Below are 25,043 nucleotides of genomic sequence, written 5' to 3'. Positions count from 1 at the left end.
TCCTTACTCTGGCATGGCGTCAAGGCATTTGTCATAGCGTTATTATTTTATCAGACACTTAGATGAAAAACCTCCAAACTCAGGTTCGTATTAGCCCCTGCCTGGGTTATTTTAACAGACTCCTTATTTGTCTCCCCACCTAGTCTATCCACTCTTGAATCTGACAAAAATCAATCAGCTACTTTAATCATAAGACAACTTTGTGCAAGACTCTCAAAAGGACTTTTATCCTATGAGCAGTGGAAAGCAAACTATAATGGTATTCAAAGTCCTTATCTTCTCCTTCTGTTCAATGTGAACTCTCTCTGCAATCAGGCTGCTCTATCACCAGCTCCTACTGATGACCCGTTCAAGCTGACCTCTCACCCTCACTTCCCTGTTAATGCAAATTCATCCTCCCAGCCTGCTCAGCTGAAAAGCTACTGTGGTTTTCCATAACCATTACAGCTGCAAACAAATTCTTTACCTGTAGAATTTCAACACCACTCACAAACTGACCCATTGATTAGGCACTAAATCATATTATCTCCTACTGTCAAGTAATTATATATCTATGATCTAATTTCATTAAGTAGAGCTAATTCCCTTATGGGGCCTTTATATTTGTTATGCTTCTCAGAATCCCTGCCACACAGCTTGAAACCTGGTAAATGTTCATTTAACATGTGCTGAACAATGAATGATCTGCCTCTTTAGTTTCTGTATAAAGTCAAATATACCTATAATTTACAATGTACCTCTAAGCCTTTTTTCTAAAAAATGAATTATTATTTTACATACATTCATGTATCAGTGATCCCCAAGACCATCCCCAGGTTGAGGGGTCCATTAGGAAGACTCATGGGACTTGGCATATAGTCGTATTCGTGTCTAAGATTTTTTTTTTTTTTAATAATCTCTACATGGGGCTCAAACTCACAACCCCGAGATCAAGAGTTGCATGCTCCACCAACTTAGCCAGCCAGGAGCCCCATGGCTAAGATTTATGATAGTGAAATGATACAAAGCAGAATCAGTAAAGCCTCCTAAAAGGTCCATGGACCAAAGTCATGGGAATCCAAGTAGGAGCTTCTAAGAGTCCTCTCCTAATAGAGTCACCCAGAACTCAGTTTCTCCAGCATCGAATTACAGGAACACATATTGTCTACCAAAGGAAGGTTATTTGGGGGGCTGGTCGTACAGACACTCTCCCCCTGCAGAGACCAAAATTCACATTGTTTGTAGTCGAGGCACAGGGAGACACTCAAAAAAGTTTTACATCAGTGTAGGGAACTGGTTCTCAGATGCCAGCAAACACACTGTAAGCAGGTCTTTCTAAGAAAAGTAGTCTTGGGCCTGCTATGTTAACCCTTTTCTATGTAGTTAATTTCATATTTTTAAGGGAGTTATAAGAGGCATATAAAGTGTTTTTTGGGGGGTGGGTTGGCAATAAGTTTTTTTATCGTAAAGATTTAAGATTTAATTAATTTATTTATTTTAGAGAGGGAAGAGCAAAGTGCGAGGACAAGAAGAATCTACAGTGAGCATGGAGACAGATCGGGGCTTGATCTCAGGACACTGAGATCATGACTTGAGCAGAAATCAAGAATGGGACAAAACCGACTGAGCCCCCTGGGTGCCCCCTTTTTTTTTTTTTTTAATTAAAATCTAGCATTTAATCAGAGATGCAATGCCTAGACTGGCATCCAAGAATTAAGTTATGCAATTTAAAAATAATTCACATCCTTAGGTGTTTCAATTTTTTTTTCTTGTAAAAATGAGATATTTTTCAAACCAACACTCTTATAGTTGTCAGAATAAAGGAATTAAGTATCAATATCTTAAAGGAAGCAAACCCTCTTGGGCAAGCTCTTTGTCTTCTCTTCAAATGTTGATTAGATGTAGGCACCTGGATGACTCAGTCGGTTAAGTGTCTGCTTTCAACTCAGGTCATGGTCCCAGGGTCATCGCATCAAGTCCCACACTGGGCTCCTTGCTTTGCACTGAGCCTGCCTCTCCCTCTGCCTGACACTCAACCTGCTTGTGTGTACTCTTGTGAACTCTCTCTCTCTCTGACAAATAGATCTTTTTAAAAAATGTTGACTGGGTGCTAGTGCACTGTGAGAGCTGTTTTCAGTACATCATCTTCCTAAAATTCCTCAAAGCAACCCTATATGCCAGTGATGGTTTTTATTATATAGATGGAAATTTAGAGGCTGAGCAACCCACCCAAGTTTATCACGGAGTTGGGATTCAGGTTCAGATTGGCCTCATTCTAAATCCTTGCTCTTAGCTTTATTTACACCAATTACCTCTAACTAACAAGGCACAGATTCTTTATTATGAGTCATTTCCTTCCAAACTGTAGGGATTTTTGTTTGTTTGGCTATATAGAGCATTATTCTTAACCTTACTGATTTTTATTAAGACCACATTTTTGTTGGAAGAGAAAGGGGTAAATTGAACCCAGAAAACTCTGTTTTTTCCAACTCCTGCAAATTAGAAATCAAATTACACCCTTTGCTTATTAAAACTATTAGGAATCTCCTTATTCAGCACAACACATAATTTTCTCCTTCATCTGGCATCAATCTGTTTGAAATCAGGCAGACCTGTATCAAGATTCTGACATTTTACTTACCAGATCTGCAGGCCTTGGTTAAGTTGAGCCTTCTGAGTCTCAGTTTATTCATCCACGAAATGGGAATCCCTACCTTACAGGTTAGCTATCAGCATGAAATAAGATAATATACTTAAAGGACCCAACCTACACGTATTTGCTTAATAAATGGCTGTGTGCAATACTGGAATAACTTGATTTGTGAGTAGCAAGCCAAATCAATAATCTGAGGGAGAAAGAGGTAAGCGAGAGAGTACCCTGACCACCAGGTGTCACCACTGACCCAAAAGAGCTGGTCTAACAGCCCGAAGTGGCCAGGTGGGACCCGGAAAGAAAAGGGTAAGACCCAGGGTAAGACAGTCATTTGCACCCACAGGACATTCAAGAATTGGTTTTGGCTTTTCCACACTTGAGAAGCTGGTACAATATTTGCTGTACCATTTTAAGTTACACTGGTCTCTCTCACCGCTGTGTTATGATTGTAGTGCAATTAATTAGCTGGATAACCACAAAAGATTTGGCAGCACAGTTTAATCTTAAAAAGTATCCTCGGGTAACTGTTTTTTTAATTCTGAGAGTTGATAACGCTTTATATATCCTTTGCTTTGGCTAACTAGCCATTTACATTTTCTGGCATCTATAGGCTTCAGCGTTGCCACCGCAGACAATTTTCTGACCCCAATTTCACAACCCATTGACCTTCTGGGTTTACACTAATAGGGATGACAGGTAAAAAGAAAGAATATTTCTAGGATAAAAATAAAGTCTATGAGTCGTAAATTTAGGCAAAATAAGCATTAACTGTCCATCTCTTCCCTTGATCTCAGGAACTTTAAAATTCATTTTTTAAAAAATTCCATAAATCTCCTATTTTCTTAAGGAAAACTAACTTAAGGGTAAATCTGTCAACCTGCCAAACAGACCTTAAGTGACTCAAGGAACACTATCACCCTTGGCTTCATTCTGTAACCTGCCAATGACTCTCCCGGAGAGTGCCCAGGGCCTCATTTCAAAATGAGGGCAGGTCTGGGCTCTCCTTCTGGTTCTAAGTCCTTCACACTGAGAGCCACTAGTGGCAACCTCAAGACTGGTAATTCAGTGAGTGTTAGCGCGTAACTGGAGACGCAGCGCTCCTATGAGGCACAAACTGGTGTCTCCTCCGCCAGGGAACACTTGACTCAAGTCAAGCCTGATCGGGCCTACCGTGGTTGCATCCTGGGCTTCTGAGACCCCGAGTAAGCACCAAGAGAAAAGGAGTTAGGCTAAGCACATGTTTCTGTCCAGGGCCAGGGCTCTTGAAACTCAAGCAGTTTGGGTTCTTTTTGGTTTTGTTTTTAACAACAATTCGAGTCCCATTTTACATTTCGCAAATATGAAGATGTCTTAAGAGAAACCAGAAGTATCCTCTCCCTTCTGGCCGTGGCTCCCATTCCTAGAGCACTGAGGAGGGAAGCGCAGATACCAGGAACCATCTGGAATCAGGAGACCAGGAGCCAAGCCCAGCCGAGATGGACCCATTTGCGAAGCACTTTGTGCAGATCAATGAACTCCTGATTTCAGACCGGTCTCTAGAGAAAGAGAAGCTCTAGAGAAAGAGAAGAGAGCAAATGGGCCAAGGAACAAGCTGCCCATCGAAGAAACCCCTGCGGGGCGGGCGCAGCGGCTCGCGGGGCGCGGAGGGCGCGTTACCTGGGGGACTCTGCGGTGAAGCTGCCGCCGTCCAGCAGCCGCATCTTGCAGAAGAGGACCCCATTGACGAAGGGCACCGAGGAGAGCTCTTCCAGCTCGAAGTCCACCTTAAACTTAAACTTCTTCTTCTTCATCATCATGAGCGCCAGACGCCGGCGAGCGGGATGCGGGGGCGGCCCCAAGGGGCGCGCGGGCCGGCGCCGCCGCCTCAGCTCACCGGAGCCCCGAGCCCGCGCAGCCCCATGGCCGGGGCCGCGAGCTGCGCGCGGGGGCGCGGCCGGAGGGCGCCGCGGGCCGGCCGGAGCCGGGGCAGGGGCCGCCGCCGCCGCCTCTCGCGGCAGCCCTGGCCGGAGCGCGGCGGCGCGGACCCTGCCCGCCCGCGGGGAGCGGTCGTGCTGCAGCTCGCCTGGGCTGTGGGTGCCCTTTCGGTGTGCAGCTGGTCGCCGCCGCCGCCCGTCTGAGAGCTGGGAAAGGCGAAGACTGGAAGACCGCCGCTGCCGCCGCCGCCGCCTCAGAGCCACGGGGCCCAAGGCGCCCCCAGTGGCGGCGCCCAGCAGCGCACCGCGGGGCGGAAGCGAGAGGGCGGGCGAGGAAATTCGGGGCGGGCGGGCGCTTCGCCGGGAAACTGACCCACGACGGCAGTTAGAGCGTCACGCCTCTCTGGGGTTAAAAAAAGACAAACCCAACCAAAAAGGAGCTTCCTTCTACAGCTTCCTCTCGGCCTGGTTTCAGTTTTTGCTCCGCCTCCTGTTTCCCCTCCCCCTCGAGATTTTTTTTTTTTCCTCTTGGGTTTGAGAGTCATGGGTTAATAGGGCTAATCAGAATCTCCACGACGTTGTTTTCGTCAAATTGAAATCTTAAACTAAAATATGGTTTAGATACTCTAAATTCACAAGGCTTCTAATATAAAATGAGGACGAGGTAGTTAAAAGGAAAGGGATTAAAATGTGTTGAGGGTCTTCCAGGTGGTCAGGCACTGCACTGCTTTAGGCATTTTCTCTTATTTATATTTTAATTCCTGTCCCCTGGGATAAAAGAGTACAGGAGAGGTAAAAAACGATACCTTACCTTTTAAAATAGGGCTGTCCATAACGGAGAACTGAAAAGCCTGAAAATAAAGTCTCTCTAAGATGCAGAGCAATTACCTTCCTTCCATAGGCTTGCGTATGTTGTTACAATATATGTTGCCCACTTGGTTACATAAAGTTAGTTTTTTCAGACTGAGTATTGCCCTTTTAACTCAAGATTGCCACTAATCTCTGAAAGCCTGTAACTGCAGAGATTCTCCTTCCCAGTTCACTCAATTATTAATCCCTTCATTCATAAAAAATACTTTTTAATCCCCTAGAATGTCAGTCACTGGCTACACCAGTGACGAAGGTGATCAAAAAAAACGAAGACAAAAACCTGCCTTCAAATCAATGAAACAAGATGGGATTGGGAGGGAGACAAACCATAAGTGACTCTTAATCTCACAAAACAAACTGAGGGTTGCTGGGGGGAGGGGGGTTGGGAGAAGGGGGGGTGGGGTTATGGACATTGGGGAGGGTATGTGCTTTGGTGAGTGCTGTGAAGTGTGTAAACCTGGTGATTCACAGACCTGTACCCCTGGGGATAAAAATACATGTTTATAAAAAAAAAATTTTTTTAAATAAATAAATTTAATAAAAAAAAAAACCTGCCTTCAAGAATTTTACCATCTAGTGAGAGACATATGTAAATCATTCATTAAAAACTAAATCTCACATCAAGTTGTGTTTGTTCTGAATAAGTAAGCAATTTATCTAGAACTTAGAAGAGGAAGCAATTAGGCAAAATTAACCTGTGTTCTGAATTTCAAAGAATGTGTAGGATTTGCCTGGGATGTTCTAGGTGCAAGAAAAAAAAAGAAGACCCAGAGGCAGGTTTAGGAGTTGGGCCTGGGGATTTGGTGGTGGATAAAACTGGCTGCCCAGGAGGACAGGAGACAAAAGGCAGTTAGAAGAGTTAAGGAAACTTTGGGGTTTGTAACTTGGACATAGAGATGCATGTTAATTCCATTGGCTGACTTTGGGAAGCAGAAGGAGGGCAGGTTGGAAATGGAAGCATTATTTGAACTGCCTATGAGATATCCAGGGAGAGAAGGGCAGCCTTAGCTCAGGTGAAAGGTTGAAATTGAAAACATGAGGAAATTAGAGTATTTCCTGAAGGCTGAAGCCCCCAAAGGTGAATAAAATATTCTGAAGAATATTTAATGGGTAGATGGAAGAAGAGAAGTCTGAGGGGCCTGAGAACAATCAGAGATGGAAGAGATCAAGAAAGAGAGATGGAAAAAATAAGAAGAAGAAAGAAGAAAGAAGGAAGGGAGGAGGGGAGGAGGAAGAGCGATTACCTGAAAACCAAGAGTTTTAATCATTTAACATTCATAGTCATTAAGACCTACTATGTGCTAGGTACTATACTACTATGCTTGGGGCTAGAGATAGAAATGAAGAAGACATATGGGGACTTATAAATGAATAGCATAGATATGCAAACAAATCAATGAGAGAGAGAGACAGATCCATGATCCCCAGACAACAGAAGGAGTTTCCAGAAGTGCTGCAGAGCATTCCTAGAGGATTTGGACTGAAAAGAATCTATTAGGGGCGCCTGGGTGGCTCAGTGGGTTAAAGCCCCTGCCTTCGGCTCAGGTCATGATCCCAGAGTCCTGGGATCGAGCCCCGCATTTAGCCCCGCATCTAGGCCCGCATCTAGCCCCCGTGGAGCCCCGCATCGAGCCCCGCACAGGCTCTCTGCTCGGCAGGGAGCCTCCTTCCTCCTCTTTCTCTCTGCCTGCCTCTCTGCCTACTTGTGATCTCTGTCTGTCAAATAAATAAATAAAATCTTTTTAAAAAATCTATTAAATTGAAGAGCAAGGAGGTCCTTGGTATTATTGGCAAGAGAAGTCCCTATAAAAAATGGTGGCAAAGTAAGATTAAAATGGTCTGGGAAATAAATGGAAGGTAGTCATGAAGAGTGGGTCACTAAAAACTATCTTTTATGATTTTTGTCAGTGAATGAAAAGAGACAGGGCAGTGGCTAACGGAGGAGGGTTCAAGCTTTTTCAATAACATTTAGGTACTATCTAAGATTTATTGAGAACCTGTTATGTACCAAGCACCTTAATAGGTCCTAGAGATCTGAGCTGCAGTCCCTGTTCAATATCTTCACAGTCTAATGGAGGACACAAATATGCAGGCAGTGGCAGTGCAATATAACACTGAGTACTATCTGTATATGATGGTGAATAGAGGCTGCCTTGGGAGCACATAATAGCCTCTAACTAGGATAAGTAGGTTTGTGGAAAATAAAAAATGTTATGGACATTTGCACTGATGTCTGAATAATGAGAGTTGGGGGTAGGGAGCAGTTTCCAGGAAGAAAGTACTTCATGTGCAAAGACTCAAAGAAGAGAGACCACGTTGCAGGAGGAACTGAAAGTTGTTCAGTCTGGCTGCAACTTACAGTGGGGTGTTGTGACAGGGATGTATTAGTCAACCATTGAAGTTTTAACACAGAGGAATGTGAAGGGGTCTGATTTGCATTTTATAAAGAGCTCCAGCTGGAGGAAGGGAGTCTAGTACTCTCTTTTTGATCCATGGTTTGATTATGAAATAACTTGTATGAATTAAAGCCCAAGCGAAAAACAGACATCATACTCAAAGTGTTTAAATGAGGAAAGTTAAATGAAAGGACTCTACTGAGGACTGGGTGAGGACCACACAGTCTGTTGGGAGCTGAAAGGAGGGAGGATAAATATCCTGACCTCTCTCACTTTCTGCCTGCTGATCTCCTGCTGGTACCTCCCATGTTCCGAAGCCAGAGGGCAAAGGGACCTGGGAGATGCAGCCCATAGAGGATGACCTCACCCAGTACCTGGCATTAGTGGGTATTCAATAAATGCTGCTTGAAGTGTTCTGAATTTATGGATCAATCCTAAGTGTATTACCTCTGAGGTAAAACAATAAAGATGGTAGACATGAGCTAAGACTACTTGTGTCAGAGGTTTGGTAGTTTTGTAGTCTCTTCTGCTATGAGAAGCAAGTATTAAAGGTCTTCAACTAAAAGGAGTAGGCAAAAGAAAAAGTAACCGTACCAAACAATTAGAGAATAATTATGTAAGTTAAAGTTAGGTTAAGCTACAAATAAAACTCAATAGACAGTGTCTTAAATATGTCAGAAGCTCATTTCTCTCTTAATCAAAATCAGGAGGTAAACAGTCCAAAGCTAGTAGGAGAGCTCCATGGTTCTCAGGGATCTCAGCTCTGTTTTTCCATCATCCTTAACATATGCTTTTCACCATGCGGTCTAAGATGGCTGCTTGACTTCAGCACAATTTCTCATTTCCAGCCAGCAAGAAGCTGGAAGGAAGAGAGGTATATTCCCTCCCTTCAAAAACACTCCTGAAAGATGCAAACTCTACTTTTACTTAAATTCTATTGGCCCATGGAATGTGAGAAGAAATAATGGCACCAATTCCAGGCCTGGCTCACAGAAACCTCCTACCCATGATCCTTTTCCTCTTCTGGTCTCTGCTGGTTGGAATTCAGTGTCAAGGGGAACTTTTGAAGTTACTTGTTGAAGATGACAAAGCCTTTAGAAGCCTGGGTCCCTAAGTGACTGTGGGCAAGAAACAAATTTTACTGTGACTTTTTGAAGTATGTTTGCCTTAATAGCTAGCATTGCCTTAATACAGAAATTGTTACAGAATAGGGTGTTGTCATGTAAATCCAAAATTAGGCAAGCAATAGACAGCAAGAAAACTATTATTAGGAGCTGGAAAATGGAAACCCATGGCAAGACATTTGGTAAAAAATTTTCGTGCAGTATTTGAGAAGGCAAATAAGGTGACTACAAAGCCCATAGCTCTAGAAGAGGTTGGAAAGTGAAACGTTAGTAGGTTAAATTTACTGGCTACATTTAGCAAGATACTAGAAAAATGAGATGAGCTCATGCAATAATAAGCAGATATGCAAGCATAAATGAAAAGGAATACAGAATGTACAAAAACTTGGAGCCTCAAGGGATTGGAAAAACTGCTCTATACTTCAAAGAATAGGAAAGGATTGAAAGAGCTTTTGAGCAACATGCCATGCGGCAAAGGTTAGATTGAGTGTGTAGACTTCACATTTAAGTCGCTAGCCCTCTGAGAGAGGGAGAAGCATAGCAAGAAATAAATTAAGATTGAGAATTGTCTCTAGGAAAGAACTTTAGTGTTACAGGCCTAGGGAACTGATCGGATGCAAATAGATCAGAAAGCTTTCAGATCTTGAGGAACCGTATGGCTAAAGAAACAATTTGCCTGTATTAAAAGCTGTACTATTTACAACAAATTCATGTTTCCCCACACCTACTTCACATATGGGATTAGAGGAAAAGCTTTCAGAGGGTAGAGCCAGTGACCACAGAGAACAGTATTGCAGAATGTAGAAGCAAGGTTTAGCTTGGGACCCTCCCCCACTGCCAGTTCAGGGCCCTCAGGATGCCTCTAGACAGAATTGCATCTTTGCAGTGGGCCAATGTTTCTTTTTCTCTTCCTTCCCCCCTGCAAGTATTTGCTGCAATACATTAGTTCCATAATTATATATTAGGTGTGGTGGGAAGATCTCTTATGAGGTTATAGGTCACAGTGAGTTTCTCACCCTTGGCACTACCGACACATTGAACCAGACAATTTTTGTTGTGGGAGGCCGTCCTGTGCATTGTACAATGTTTAGCAGCATCCCTGGCCTCTACCCCCTAGGTGCCCTCTCCTTCCCAGTTGTGACAATAAAAAATGTCTCTAGACCTTGCCTAATATTCCCTAGGGGACAAAGTCACCCCTGTTTGAGAATCACCAGATCACAAGATAATACAGAGTTGTATCCAGATCTGATGGAGAAGCATGTGTAGTTACCTGGAGATCCTGTACTTTCAACTTGATGAAGTGACTGAGTCAGATATTAGGTTATTTCCCTTGCAGAGAGAGTGAGCATACCATTTCAGAAGAAGGAGAAAATGTGTGTGTGTGTGTGTGTGTGTGTGTGTGTGTGTGTGTGTGTGTCAGACTCATTACTCTGAGATCTAGAGTCTCATGCACTTCTGGGGTGTCTGGATGGCTTGGTCGGTTAAGCATCCGACTCTAGATTTTGGCTCAGGTCCTGACCTGAGGCTCAGTGTAGAGTCTTCTTGCTCTTCACCCTCTGCTCCTCCCACCTCTCTCTCTCTCAATTAAATTAAAAAAAAAAAAAAAAAAAAAAAAAGACTTTCATGCCCTTCTGACTGAGCCAGCCAGGCGCCCCAGGTGAAATAGATATTTGATGACCAAATGGATGGACTATGTTGTAGAGTGCTAGGTCATCACCAAACATGTTTTCTCTTCTTCCTGAGTATGCAGATTATATTTTCCAGTCTCTTTGGCATGATTGAGTTCCAGCCAACTGAATGTGTGTAACTTCCAGGCCTGGTCCATAAAAACCTCATGCATGTAATTCTTTCATTCTTTCCTCATTGAATGTCTGGATGTTGATGTCAATTTGGCCTTACAAGCCGGGTGCTAAAGACAAGAAAGCCTTCACCAGCTTGGGTCTTTCTGTCAGCAGCTTATAAAAGAGCACCTCATTCATTCTCCCAAACCCCTAACCAGAATATTGGTCTGCGTGGTGACTGAGAAATTAGCATTAACTTTGTGGGCATGATTTTTTAAAAATTACTTTTAAAGATTATGGTAAAATAAATATAGAACTTAACCATTTAACCATTGATAAGTGTGCACAAAGTGTACAAAGTATATTCACATTGTTGTGCAACCATCACCATCATCCATCTATAGGACTTTTTTATCATCCCAACTAACACTTTTTATGTATTAAATCATAACTTTTGATTTCCCCTACCCCCAGCCCCTGGACACCACCATTCTATTTTCCGTCTCTGTGAATATGACTACTCTCGGAACCTTATATGAATGGAATCATGTAATACCTGTCATTCTGTGAGTGGCTTATTGCTTAAGCATTTAATTTTTAAAGCCACTGAAACTTGGGATGTACTTATTGTGCTAGCTAGAATTACATAACTCTGTGGCTAGAACAGAGTAGATCCTCAAATAAATGTTTGCTGAATAAATGAACATTCAACTATTGTCACTAACTTGAAACATATGTTTAGGTAATTATGTTATATTTAATTGATAAATTCATGTTGGTTTATAGGATTTCTAATTTTATGTTTAACATAGATTTAGGAAACATTGTAATTATAATAATTTAAATTAACTTTGGGAGTCCATAACATTTTTTTCCTTATACATTGTTCATTTGAGGGAAATACTGTAATATTGCATTGTTAAGAAAAAGTACATATTTTAAAAATGTTAAATCAAATTCTTGCCTTAATTTTCTATTGCCCAAAACCAAACTGAGGTTATTAAGGAATGATTATAAGAGAATGATATAAGAGTTTGAATACCATTCCTAGTCAAGCAAAAGCTTTATAATTTCATATCAAAGTAAGTATGGTAGTAAAATCACACCCTCTTCTTCGGTCCTGCAGTTAAATAGGGACATCACTGATACCTAAGTACTGATATGTAGTTGTCTTAAATACTGGTTTCCCTAATGAAAGAAAGGTTTTCAAAGAAAGAAGTAGTTAGATTACTTTCTGAGGTGCCTCTATTAACTCTAAAACTTGATTTCTTTCATCACGTTCTTTCTACCTTTTTCAAATTTCTATAGAAAGATGGAAGATGACCTTTGTGGCTCTTAAAAACACACACTGAATTGTACACTTTTCTATCTGAAACCACAACATTTAGTCAACTTCTTTCCAGTTGGGACATAACTACAGTGGACTAAGATGGGTTCTTTCGCTGAGCAAGTGTCATGGCCTAAATGCCCTAGACGGATAGCTTTTGGGGATGCCTTAAACCCTGATTTGGTCCTTTCTTCTCTTGTTTCCTTCAAAATCTAATATTAAGGTAGCTATGGCAATGATTACTTCTTCATCTCTTTATAATTATCCATATCAGGCAGAACTAGATTTCTCTTTCCAGACAATAGTAAATAATAATTTCAAAAGTAAATATAGTATGGAAGTTGTAGAAAATAAGACTCTATCTCTAAGAGCATTTCAGAAATTACTGATGCTCTCAAAACAAAAACAAAAACAAAAACAAAAAACAACAACAAACAAACCTGAGAAAATCTAAGAATTCACACCAAACCAAACTTGAATCCTAAATCTGAGCAAACCATATTAATTTGTTGATTTTGATCCAAATTTTTTTCAATTTAGTAAACCAAAGAGAAATGCTTTAAAGAAACCAAACTAAAAAAGCAACCATCATATCAAAACCTATTCTATGCATTTTCTAAGTAAATTGGTAGAAGGCCAGGATACAATAACATTTTGTTTAGCTAGTCATCTAGAAAACATTTTCTATTTGAAATATTTTATTTATTTATTTGAGAGAGAGAGAGAGAGAGAGAGAGACAACGCAAGTGGGTGAGGGTCAGAGGGAGAAGCAGACTTACCACTGAGCAGGGAGCCTGATGCGGGACTCCATCTCAGGACTCCAGGATCATGACCTGAGCCAAAGGCAGATGCTTAAGGACTGAGCCACCCAGGTGCCCCTGGAAAACATTTTTAAAATTAGCATTATTTTGTACTTTTACAGCAGAGGTACAGAGCTTCTAAGCACTTTTTTTTTATCTGTTATATTTTTCCTGTTTATAAAAACAAGTAAATTTATAAATTGCCATAGAAAAATAAAATATATTCTATGACAACCATAAGACAAAGACCATCATGCCTTCCATAATATCACCAGCTCTAAGTTAGGGCTAACATTCAATTTGGGCTCTGAAATGAATCAGTTATGATATAACAATGATGGAAATTGATTTAGAAGTTCCAGGTTTTACACAGACCTGTACCCTTGGGGCTAATACATTATATGTTTATTAAAAAAATTTTTTTTCAATTAAAAAAAAAGAAGTTCCAGGTTTTAATTCCAGTTCTGCTTTTGCTGATTTGATTCTGAATGGTGACACCTTCCCTGAGCTCCTTTTGTTCTGCAAAATGAGTGAAATAGTCTAGACCAGCACTGTCCAATTGAACTTTCTACATGGAAATAGTCTCTGCTCTGTTCAGTATGGTAGTCACTAGCCATATGTGGCTATCGAATACTTCATATGTGGCTTGTATGATTAAATAATTGAATTTTAAATTGCATTTCATTCTAATTAATTTAAATAGCTACATATGGTAATGGCTACCATACTGGACAGCAGAATTCTAGTCTTACTCTCACTCACAAAACATTTGAGTACCTACAACATGCCAAGCATCAGGCTACATGAGAGTCATCACAATGTCTTTGCATTCAAAGAGTTAACATAGAGAAAATCTAAATAAATACTTGCTAATACATGTGCTTCAATAAACATAGGCAAAAAGCACAGAAGAGAAAGTAATTACCAGAAGGTAAATCAACTCTAAGATCCACTCTAGTTCTAAAATTATGTGAATTAAACTCAACAAATATTTACTGAGCACCTATTTTCTGTCCTGCTCATTCTTGGCTTGATTTCTAACTACAGCATTATCATTCAGAGATAGTAGCTAATGAATACTATCAGCACTCTTATTTTGTAGATTCATTCATTCACTATTTAGGAGTGTTTCTTTTGTACAAGCACTCTGCTAGATATGTATGAAAAAAATGAATTTAACAACATATCAACAGTGACCTCAAATCACCTCTCAGGTCATATTTTTAGTTGATAGTGTTTCAGATGTTACTTCAACTACTTGGAGATAAACCAGCAACATTCATTAGTATTCCTAATAAAAAAGGTGAAAATGAAAGACATAGGCATGTTTGTCCATGAAAAACTACTCATAAGTTTTGCAATAGAATATGTCAGAATAAATACTATGAGGAGATATTCCTTTGAAGATATTATTTTATGGGGAACAGACACATGAAAAAATCCTCAACATCATTCATCATCAGGGAAATACAAATCAAAATCACAATGAGGTACCACCTTATACCCATCAGAATGGCTAAAATTAACAACACAGGAAACAATAGATGTTGGTGAAGATGTGGAGAAAGGAGAACCCTCTTATACTATTGGTGGGAATGCAAACTGGTACAACCACTCCAGAAAACATTATGTGGGTTCATCAAAAAATTAAAAATAGAGCTGCCCCATGACCCAGGAATTGCCCTACTGCGTATTTATCCCAAAGATACAAAAATATTGATTTGAAGGGTTCATGTGCCCAATGTTCATAGAAGCACTATCAACAATAGCTAAACTATGGAAAGAGCCCAAATGTCCATTGACTGATGAATGGATAAAGATGGGGTATATATAGTAGAATATTACTTAGCCAACAAAAAGAATGAAGTTTTGCCATTTGTAACTACGTGAATGGAGCTAGAATATGTTATGCCAAGTGAAATAAATCAGAGAAAGACAAATACTATATGATTTCACTCATATGTGGAATTAAAGAAACAAAACAAATGAATATAGGGGAAGTAAAGGAAAAATAAAATGAGGGAAAAACAGAGAGGGAGGCGAACCATAAAAAACTCTTGACTACAGAGAATAAACAGTGTTGCTGGAGAGGGAAGTGGGTGGGAGATGGGTTAAATGGGTAATGGCTATTAAGGAGGGCACTTGGTGGCCTGTAACATATAACCCTGGGTGGGTGTTATATGTAAGTAAAGAATCATTAAATTCTACTCCCAAAACTAATGCTATACTATAATATGTTAACTAACTTGAATTTAAATAAAATCTGGAAGAAAAAGAAAGATTATTTTGTATTGTTATCTAAATATAAATATTCATTCCTTTTCGATGTTCTTTTCTCTTTTTATTGCTATCTAGCTACAGTATTAACTCCAATATTTTTCTATCCATTAGATTGTCTTCTTTATATAAAACTTTTACTTGATTTAAATGTCTCTTATTGGATTTGTACCCATTTATTTATTTAACTAGTATGCAATTATTCAATAGAGGGGGACAAAAGCCAGTAATTGTTCAATCTTCTTTTTCTTTTAACATTTATTTATTTATTTTAGAGAGAGAAAGAGAGAGAGAGAGTGGGGGGAGGGGCAGAGGGAGAGAGAGAATCTTAAGCAGACACACGCCCCCATCCCCACCCCACTGTGTGCAAACCCCAGGCAAGGCACTACCAGACAACACTGAGATCACAACCAGAGCCAAAATCAAGAGTCAGATGCCTGACTGCCTGAGCCATTCCGGTGCCCCCAAGTGCTGAATCTTCTAAAGGAGTTGCGGGTAGGGAAAATAAAACAGAAGAAACCTGAGAAAGAGGTATTTACATAACTACCAGAGTACTTCAGGGGAGGAAGCAATTAGTTCCAGATGAGACATTAAGAGAATGTTTTGTGGAGGATGTGGCATTGAGCTAGACCTTGAGCCTTTAAGGAAGCGTAGGTTCTATCAATGCAGAGAAGGAAGGAAAGGCCCCTTCTGTCTTGAGTCAGGGCAGACAGGCAGAAAAGTATGAGGTTAGGGAGAAGAGTCAGAGTGGAAAAAGGGAAAAAATAGCTGTGAAAAGAAGTAGAGGAAAACCAGGCTGGAATCGTAGATTGTGGCCAGAACCTGGTTTTAAATGCTAGACTGGGTAGTCTAGACTTTATTTTGTAGATTGTGCAGTGTTTGAGCAACAGAATGAAAAATCAGAGACGTTCGTTAAGAACATTGCCGTGACAGGAGTATTTAAGATTATACATTGGGTTACGGAGAGGCTAATAGAGGGGCCAGTCAGAAAGCTAGTTACTATATCAGGGAGACCATAGGCTCTAAATTGGGATATTAGCAGGGACATTAGAGAGAGAGAACTCAGGAGAGGTTATTGTAAAACTAGAATCAGTAGATTCCAGAAACCTATTGCATATGATGATGGAATAAAGGGAGCAAATAAAAAAAAATGACTCCAATATTTTAAGTCTCTATGACGAGAGGATGGTGGTACTTCAAGCTAATTTAGGTAATGCAGGAGGAGAAACAGATTAAGATTGATACAGCAAATATGTTCTTGTGAGGAAGAAATATATTTATATGATATTCTGGAAATATATATATTCAATTGAAGATTGAACTGAAGCCAGTGATGAAAATGGGAATTGCACTAGGAGACATCTTGAATTTTGCTCTGTGATAATAATGAGTGTCCAGGTTATTTATATTCAATGTTGTCTCCTTCATTATTTAAGTAGATTTATGTTCTCAGACTGATAAATTGGACAAATGCCTCTTGTAACCTTAACCTGACCTTCTTAGTTAGCCAAGTGTCTGAGGTATATAGATTTTTTTTTACTGCATTCAAAATCTTTAACAAAGGAGATACTTAAAATAGCACAAAAGATCTTTATCTTTAACAACAACAAGGAAAATGCCCATCCATGGATGGGCTTGATTAAAGCTTTTAGCTTACATGTTCTTTAAATTCTTAAACTCAGGGGCTTTCTAGATTAAATCTGTTGTGGTTAATATAGTTCAAATAAATAGCCCAGAGACAGGTACTGTCATTATTATGACTAATGCAATCAAATATAATTTCCCAGTTGGAGATCATAATTTTTATATATAATTTTTCTAAGAAAGAATATTCAGGTTTCAGTAGAATTGGTTAAGAAAAAAAAGTGTTGTTGTTTTTTTTAGGGTTTAATCATTGTTTTACTAGAGTACTTACTAACTAGGTGGTTAGGGATGATCTGTTAAAGTGAGTCCATTTATAACACAAAATGTTCTAAGCATGACCTTCCTCCATATCTGTGATTTTTAATTTTCAATGTAAAAAGAATTATAGTAGGACTATGCAGAAGGCCTACTATTTATTCTGATACCTTTAATGCCATATTTAACATCACACGTCTTAAATTCTCCTTCGAATCTTAAGAGCTATCTTTATAAAAAGCTATTTTTGTTATTGTTTGAGGGAGAGGAAGGCCAAGACTGAAGGTACTCCGAGACACCCAGTATCATTTCCTCTGTTTGGCATGCTTCAGAATCCTAGCTAAGAAAAGATGGGAGGTCACTTTGTGGGAACAAGAACACTGCTACATGCTTGGCAAATCAGTTTGGCCAAAGAAGATTGTAGCATAATCTCATCCTGATGGTTTTACCATCAGCAAAAGAATGCAAAATAGTAATGTGATGATAAAAAAAAATAAGTGCGGACTTGATTTCTGAACATGTATTTTAGTTAATCACACATGTTCATTTGTGGAAATCTTTGTGGGGGCCTTGTACTAATGTGATAAGCTGGGGTTAGAGCAAGAGGGAGGTTGCTGCCTCCCAGATAGCTATTAGTAAAATGGGGATATTGTGGTTATGTGGTACAGAAGAGGCAAGGGCACGAAGAAAGGGATCCTATCTGTCCTTGTTGATTAGAGTCACATTTTGTATTGAAGAATACAGATGTGCTTTGACTTAACACTGTAGATGGTTCCTGAAAAGTTGTGTATAAGTTGATTCTTTTGTTGTTAGTGAAATCCGGATTCTATGCTATATTTTCAGAATTCCTTTACTTTAAGCTCTGATTGATCTTTAATTGGCAGAGGTTTCTCAGACTATAATTCTAAATTTATCCACTATTTCTTACCTCTCCTGTAGCCAAGCCCTACTTTGTTAATCCTAACACATGTTTACTGGTTATGATTTTTAAATTCCTTTATTAGTGAAAAGTGTTTCTTCTACATATCAATTTAAACTGTGCAAATCTGTATTTCTCTTATTCCATATATTTGCTGGTATTACTATTCTATAATAACAGTAATGATATCAGCACACATTGAACATTTACTATGTAGTAGGCATTGTTCTAGTCTAAGCACCTTCATGTACTCATTTGTTCAAATCTCACCATTCCAAGGTAGATATTATTCTTTTGTTCTACAGATGGAGATATGCAACTCTCAAGTTTATACAGTCGGTAAGTGGTAGAGTCCCCTTATACCAGGGTTTCCTAAATGAGGTCCACAGCTGTAATTGAGTCAAACTTGGAAGGCTTTATGGAAGTGGTCTGCCTATTTTCCATTTTCTGCCTATATGCCATTAGCTAGAACTTAGTCACGGGGTGGCTCCTAACTGCAAGGGAGGCTGGGAAATGTAGTCCAGTTGTATACCTAGGAGGAAAATGGGAATGCTTTGGTAAATAGTTAAGCAGTCTCTAGCAATACGACGAAACTAGTAAACATGCAATTATATAATTTGTGAAAAAATGTTATAAAATAAAACAAGATGTATGAGTGAGATTAATGGAGTCAAGGTGGGGAGCAATTTCAGGAAAGTCCTTTGTAATAATGAGATAAGATTTAAACTGAGAGCTGCGAAATGAGAAGACAAAGAATGGTAGAAGAAAGAGCATGCAGCACACCATAGAACATATTAAAGAGTTAGCATTTAATCTTAATAGCAATGGAAATACATGATATTTTAGTGTTTCTAACAGGATGTTAAACCAGGACTCTTGCTGACTAACTGATTCTGCTGACCTTCAAGGACCTCCACATTGCAAAGTGAAGTGTGGAGTCTGATCATTCATGGCAGAATTACAGAGAAAGGGCTAAAAACCAGTTCTGTGGGTCTTACTCCCCTGCCTGTCTTAGGGGGATAAAACTTAAGGGACTGAGAAGTTAGATGAGATTTAGAAGCTACCCACAGAAAAATTTTTCAGTGCATTGTGAGTCTTCCCAACACTCATAGGAAATCAGTGGGACAAGTGTTTCACTTCACCTCAGTCTTACTGAGGAAGGCTTTAAGTGGACAAGAGGAGAGTTTGACTTGTAGCCCATGATTCCGTGGAACACAGAAAACAGTTTAATGGCATCAGAATAAAGAACTGCGTTTGGAAAGTAACTATAATCTCTTCATTGGCATCTTAAAGGTATGAAATCCTTGGTGGGAATATGTGTTGGGTTACTTAAAACGGGATCATGTCCAAGAGACCTTCTGCCTAAACCAGACTACCTTAACCAAAAGAGGCTACAGTTGACCCATCAGAGGCAGAAGGTGAGGCTGAGACTGAGCTTTCTGCATAAGTGTCCAGTTCAGATATAGGTTTTGCCTACTTCAAGGAAGCTATAGTCAGGGGAATTCACAGCAGGATATCCAAGATGCTCATAAAACCAACCCCTGAGAGCAGGAGTCAACTTTAAACACCGGCCACAGCCAGAGTATACCAGAGCTAGATTACAATTGTGCCTGTCAAAGACCTACCTCTTATCTCTCCCTTCTAGGTCCCCTCCACCCCTGGCTGACCAAAGGTTGTTGGAGAGAATGAAGGTTTGCTGATCCTTGCTTGCAAAGGCCTCCAGCGGGAGAAGTTTGGGTGGGTAGTAGGAGGAAGCATAAAGGGCAACCCAATTCAGACTTTTAACTCAGACACCAGACTGGGCATTTTTATTACTGAACTGAGACTACGTTGTGACTAATAAGAAGAATTTTGATTAACTGAACGTACCAGAATAGTCAAGGGAATTTCCCTAGGCATTAGGAAAGAACCTTTCTGCCGAGCTGATTTGATCAAGCTTTTGGGAAGAAAAGAAGAAAGCTGTTTTCTGTTCTCACCTTAGGAGAGTTTCTGGTCCTGCGTAAAGTTTACTTGTTTTAAATAATCACACTAGCTGCTTCGTGGCTATCAGACTATATAGGCTGACAGGTGTGAATGCAGTGGGTGAGTTAGGAGGTAATTTCTGGCTTCTCCACCTCCTTAGTTGTGTGACTTCAGGCAATTCACTGAACTCCTCTGTGCATCATTTTCCCCATCTTTAAGTGTTGAGGTACCTGAACACCTTACGGTGTTGCTGAGAGGAATAAATGAACAAACATTTAAGTGTTTAGAGGACTGCCTGACCTGAAGTAACTATCATGATGTATTTTTTTTTTTTTTTTTTACTTTAAGAATTATTGTTGTAGCAGCCCAAATGACAGATATTAGAGACATGAAAGTTTATGATATATTTTATTTTTTTTTAAGGATTTTATTTATTTATTAGAGAGAGTGAGAGAAAGAAAGCACAAGCTGGGGGGGGGGGTGCAGAAGGAGAGGGAGGAACAAACTCCCCTCTGAGCAGGGAGCCCGACTCTGAGCTTGATCCCAGGACCCTGAAGGCAGATCCATGACCAACTGAGCCACTCAGGTGCCCCATGATATATTTTAAAATTATAGTCAATAGGAATGTGTAGGGGATGATTGAATATGGAGAATAAGGTAGAGGGAAAGGACAAGAATTACTCCCAGGTTTCTAGCTTGAACATTTGCATGGAATTGCGATTATTGAGATTGAAAAGGACAAGCATTGCATACAGTCTTCATTAAGATTCCTGGTTGCTGATGCTTTTAAAGTTTGCATTTTAATAGCATTGAAAGATTTGGACACCACAGTAGTTTTTCTGAAATTGAAAATGCTCTAAAACAAAATCACCTTCTGACCCTTGCCCCATCACTTTAGAAAATGGAGCAGGGCAGATAGGTAATTGTGTGATAATATGGTTTTTCTTCCAAGAACCAAGAATGACCTCAACGGGCAACCAATCTTTGTAAAATAAATGTTGTCAGAAAAAATGGCATAATATTAACAATTCTAAAACTAGCATTGTTCTCTTTGATAGCTGTCCTCGAAAATTTAATTGTTCTATGTTTGATAAACTCAATAAATTACATAATAAACTTATCCAATGGGGGATGCAATATAGTTTTCGATTTTTTTTTCAAAAGCTCACACACCAATGCACAGATAAAATTTTAGCACTTACTGGTTTAAGTGACTTTAATGATTTGTCACCTTACCTTTGCTGTAGGTAAGTTGATCTTTATAAGCAAGGTAATGGCTTTCCAGTCCTAGAGATACACTGTCTCCACAGTGTATCTGTGCAATTCCAAATTGCATAAAGGAAACTTTTGTTCTTTGGTATTAACTGATACTGTGTTCTTCTCTGCCCTGTGGTGACAAGATCTGTGTTGAGAACCAGAATTTCTCTTCTGCCTGAGGTCTTGCTGATAGTGTCTTTATCAACTTCTCCAGCCTCGCTAGCAGCTAGAAGAACATTGCTATCAGATGCCAGACCTAACCAATGAGTAAGTGGCTAAGGACTTTTATCCCAGGCTTTGTGTTTTGTAGAACCTTTTGTAGATAAGCATAGCCCCTCATTATCAGAACTTTCCTCCCAGTTCTTAACAGCACTGCGGAAGAAGATTCTGTGTCCTCCAGGGCCCTTGAGAGTGAGAAGAAGCAGGTTGTTCCCTGCAGACTCCATGTTATACAGCACAGAGCTGGATGTAGAGCTCAGACTCACAACCCTGAAATCATGACCTGGGCTGAAATCAAGAGTGAGATGTTTAACTGACTGAGCCAGCCAGGTGCTCCTATCATAAATTTTTAAAAAGTAATTTTCGGGATGCCTGGTGGCTCAGTCAGTTAAGTGTCTGCCTTCAGCTCAGTTCGGGATCCCAGGGTCCTGGGATTGAGTACCACATTAGGTTCCCTGTTCAGTGGGGAGCCTGCTTCTTCCTCTCCCTCTACTGCTCCCTCTGCTTGTGCTTTGTCAATTAAATAAATGAAGTGTTTGAAAAGATTTTTATTATTTCCAGGGTAGCCTGGAATTTCCAATTGTCTTTTCTTGTATCTTGTTGAAAAAAAAAACAACACATTTTCTTTATCATATTACTGATACTATCCATTTCCATAATCATTATATCTTTTGCACAGGCTATATTTCATTTTTCTTCTTGAGGAAAATTGCACTCAAATTCCATTTGAGGCCCACTGATCAGTCCTCTTCTGATTTAGATTGTAAACACTATGCACAGCCTTACCCTGGAATTATTTTGCATTAGGCACCCGGGTTAGTTTCAGCTTTTTTATATTCCATACCTCTCTCTTTGTTTGTTTCCACCCCATGTCTCTAGAATATATTGGACAAATTTGGGGGGCACCTGGGTGGCTCAGTCAATTAAGCATCTGCTTCAGCTCAGGTCATGATCCTGAGGTCCTGGGATCGAGCTCTTTATTGGGCTTCCTGCTCAGTGGAGAGCCTGCTTCTCTCTCTCCCTCTACCCCTTGCTGCTCCCCACTCCTGCTCTCTTGCTTACTTGCTTCACTCCTGGTTTCTCTATCTGAAATAAACAAACAAACAAATAATTTTTAGAAAAACAACAAATTTTCATCCGAAAACGCAGATGGGAGATGAAATTTCTGAGTACTTGTAAATCTGAACATGTTTTTAGTATGCCTTCATGTTGACATAGTTTAGAAGAGCACAGAATTCTGTATTCAAACATTTTATTGTCCTCAGAATTGTGAAGGTTTGGTTCCACTATCTTCTGGTACGATAATTATTGACAAGCAGTTTGATATTAGTTTACTGTTGTTCCTCAATAAGTGGCCTTTTTTGCTCTTCTTCTCTAAAGGCTTTAAAAGATTTTCTCTTCTCATTTTCACTGCAGCATCATCCACAATAGCCAAGAAGTGGAAACAACCTAAATGTCCACTGATGGATGAATGGATTAAAAAAAAACTTAAAAAACAAAACCAAAAAAAGGACAATGGAACATTATTCAACCATAAGAAAAAAGGAAATCCTGACACATGTGTTAACATGGGTGAATGTTGAGGACATTATGCTAATGAAAGTAAGCCAGAAGGTCAGACACTGCATGGTATCTAAAGTAGTCAGATTCATAGAAGCAGGGAGAATGGTGGTTACCAGAGCTGGAAGGAGGGAAAAGTTGGGAATTGAGTATTGGGTATAAAGTTCCAATTATGCAAGATGAATAAATTCTAGAGAATAAATTCTAGAGATCTGCTGAACAACATTGTGCCTATAGTTAACAAGACTATAGTCTATTATACATTTAAAAATTTGCTAAGAAAAAAAAATTTGCTAGAAGGGCACCTGGGTGGCTCAGTCATTAAGCACCTGCCTTCGGCTCAGGCTATGATCCCAGGGTCCTGGGATCGAGCCCCATGTCGGACTCATGCTCAGCAAAGGGTATGCTTCTCCCCCTCCCACTCCCCTTGCTTGTGTTGCCTCTCTTACTATGTCTCTTTCTGTTGAATAACTAAATAAAATATTTTAAAAAATATTTGTTAAAAAAGTAGATCTCATGTTATGTGTTTTTTCCACAATTAAAAAAATTTAACTAAAAAAATCTCTTAATATTTGGTTTTAAAATTGTGATGTTATGTCTAGATGATTTTTTTATTCATTTTGCTTGGCATTCATTTATCTCCTTTACTAGGAATACTTATGTCATTCCTTAACTCTGGAGGATATATATATATATATATATATATCCTTCAGTATATGTATACGTCCTCTGGAAAATATCTATAGCCTCCTGCATATGTATATAGGAGATATATATATATATATATATATATATATATATATATATCCTCCTGTATATGTACATATCTTCCTGTGTATGTGTATAAATATATATATACGTGTGTGTATGTGTGTGTATATATATATATATATATATACACTTCCTCCAGAGTTAAGGAATGACATATACATATGTCAAACTTTATGGAAGTTTTCACATATATATGGAAAACTTTAATTTTAGATGACATATACTATGGAGAGCTAAAAAAAATTAAGGACTACTTGTTTTCTTTTTTTTTTCCTTAACAAAATAGAATTCACTATGTGAAAGACTCTTGGTATGCAAATGTTTAACCATTTTTGATTAATTAGAATGAAATCTAGTGTGATCATGATTAGTGAATGAATTTGTTTGGAAAGTCTTATTTTATTTATGAATGTTTAAAAAATCAAGGTAACTATAAACTTGACAGATTTATTTAATTTTTCACTATGTTTTGTTCTTCACTATAACATTTGTGACCTGGGAAGAATTACATTGACTCACATGATAAATTCCACAGGCATGTTGTTTCCAAGTGAGTTGCGCAAATTTTATTTTTGCTGAAAATTGCATGTTGAATCAATGTCATGTCCTCATACCACTTCTTAAGAAGGAAGTTCTGATTTGAAATTGTATCATTTCCTTTAAAATGAAGAGCAATGCTTAGTAAATAAGATGTTGATGACATCTTTTTAAACCATTTCCTCTCCACTATGTCTTATTAAAATAAAATCTGTAAGTCACTTTGAAAATGCTATCAGGGTTTCCAATAAACCATATATTTGAATTAACTGAATTTATGTAACTTTTCCACTTGTATATCTTTTTCTACCATTTGGGTCCAAATCCAAGCTGCTCAGCTTAACTGAGATTTTTCTGAGTATATTGGTATACAATCTTTACATTACTCATTCATTTAGTGACTGAAAACCTCCTTTAATTTACTGTATGAGAATTAATCACCCATTGCTTCTAGGAAAAAATAAAATAATAACAATTTGATATATAATATATAAATATATATAAACATAAATATGTTTTAAAGACTATTTTTTTCTTCTCTGTTTTATCTTTTGGATCTTATATTTGCTGGGTATTGCATCTTTGGGATTTGTTTTATCTTTTCTCTTCAGTTTTCTCTCATTTTATTTTTTGCTTTATGTCTTAGGAGTGGTTCTAGACTTTGTTTTTGTAACTCTTCCACTGATTTTTAAAATTTTCAGCAATTATACATTTTAACTTCTAAGAAGTCTTCTTTTGGATTTTTATTTTGGTATGTGTTGGGAAGTTTAGGATGAGATGTGGGAGCATCCTGTTTGAA

At 39.0% G+C, this 25,043-nt stretch overlaps 1 protein-coding gene across 2 annotated transcripts in view; it reads right to left on the bottom strand.

Moving 5' to 3' along the window:
* Positions 1–4,612, bottom strand: part of EEIG2 (EEIG family member 2) — an 83,532-nt gene extending 78,920 nt beyond the window's left edge. For both annotated transcript variants that reach the window (XM_059135802.1, XM_059135803.1), the window contains exon 1: positions 4,289–4,612. In XM_059135802.1, coding sequence (XP_058991785.1) covers positions 4,289–4,428 — 140 coding nt within the window. In that variant the 5' untranslated portion in view covers positions 4,429–4,612. The remainder of the gene's footprint in view (positions 1–4,288) is intronic.
* Positions 4,613–25,043: the final 20,431 nt, after the last annotated feature.

The sequence above is a fragment of the Mustela lutreola genome, chromosome 10, assembly GCF_030435805.1.
Source record: "Mustela lutreola isolate mMusLut2 chromosome 10, mMusLut2.pri, whole genome shotgun sequence".
Lineage (NCBI taxonomy): Eukaryota > Metazoa > Chordata > Mammalia > Carnivora > Mustelidae > Mustela > Mustela lutreola.
This window is presented reverse-complemented; position numbering and strand designations above follow the sequence as displayed.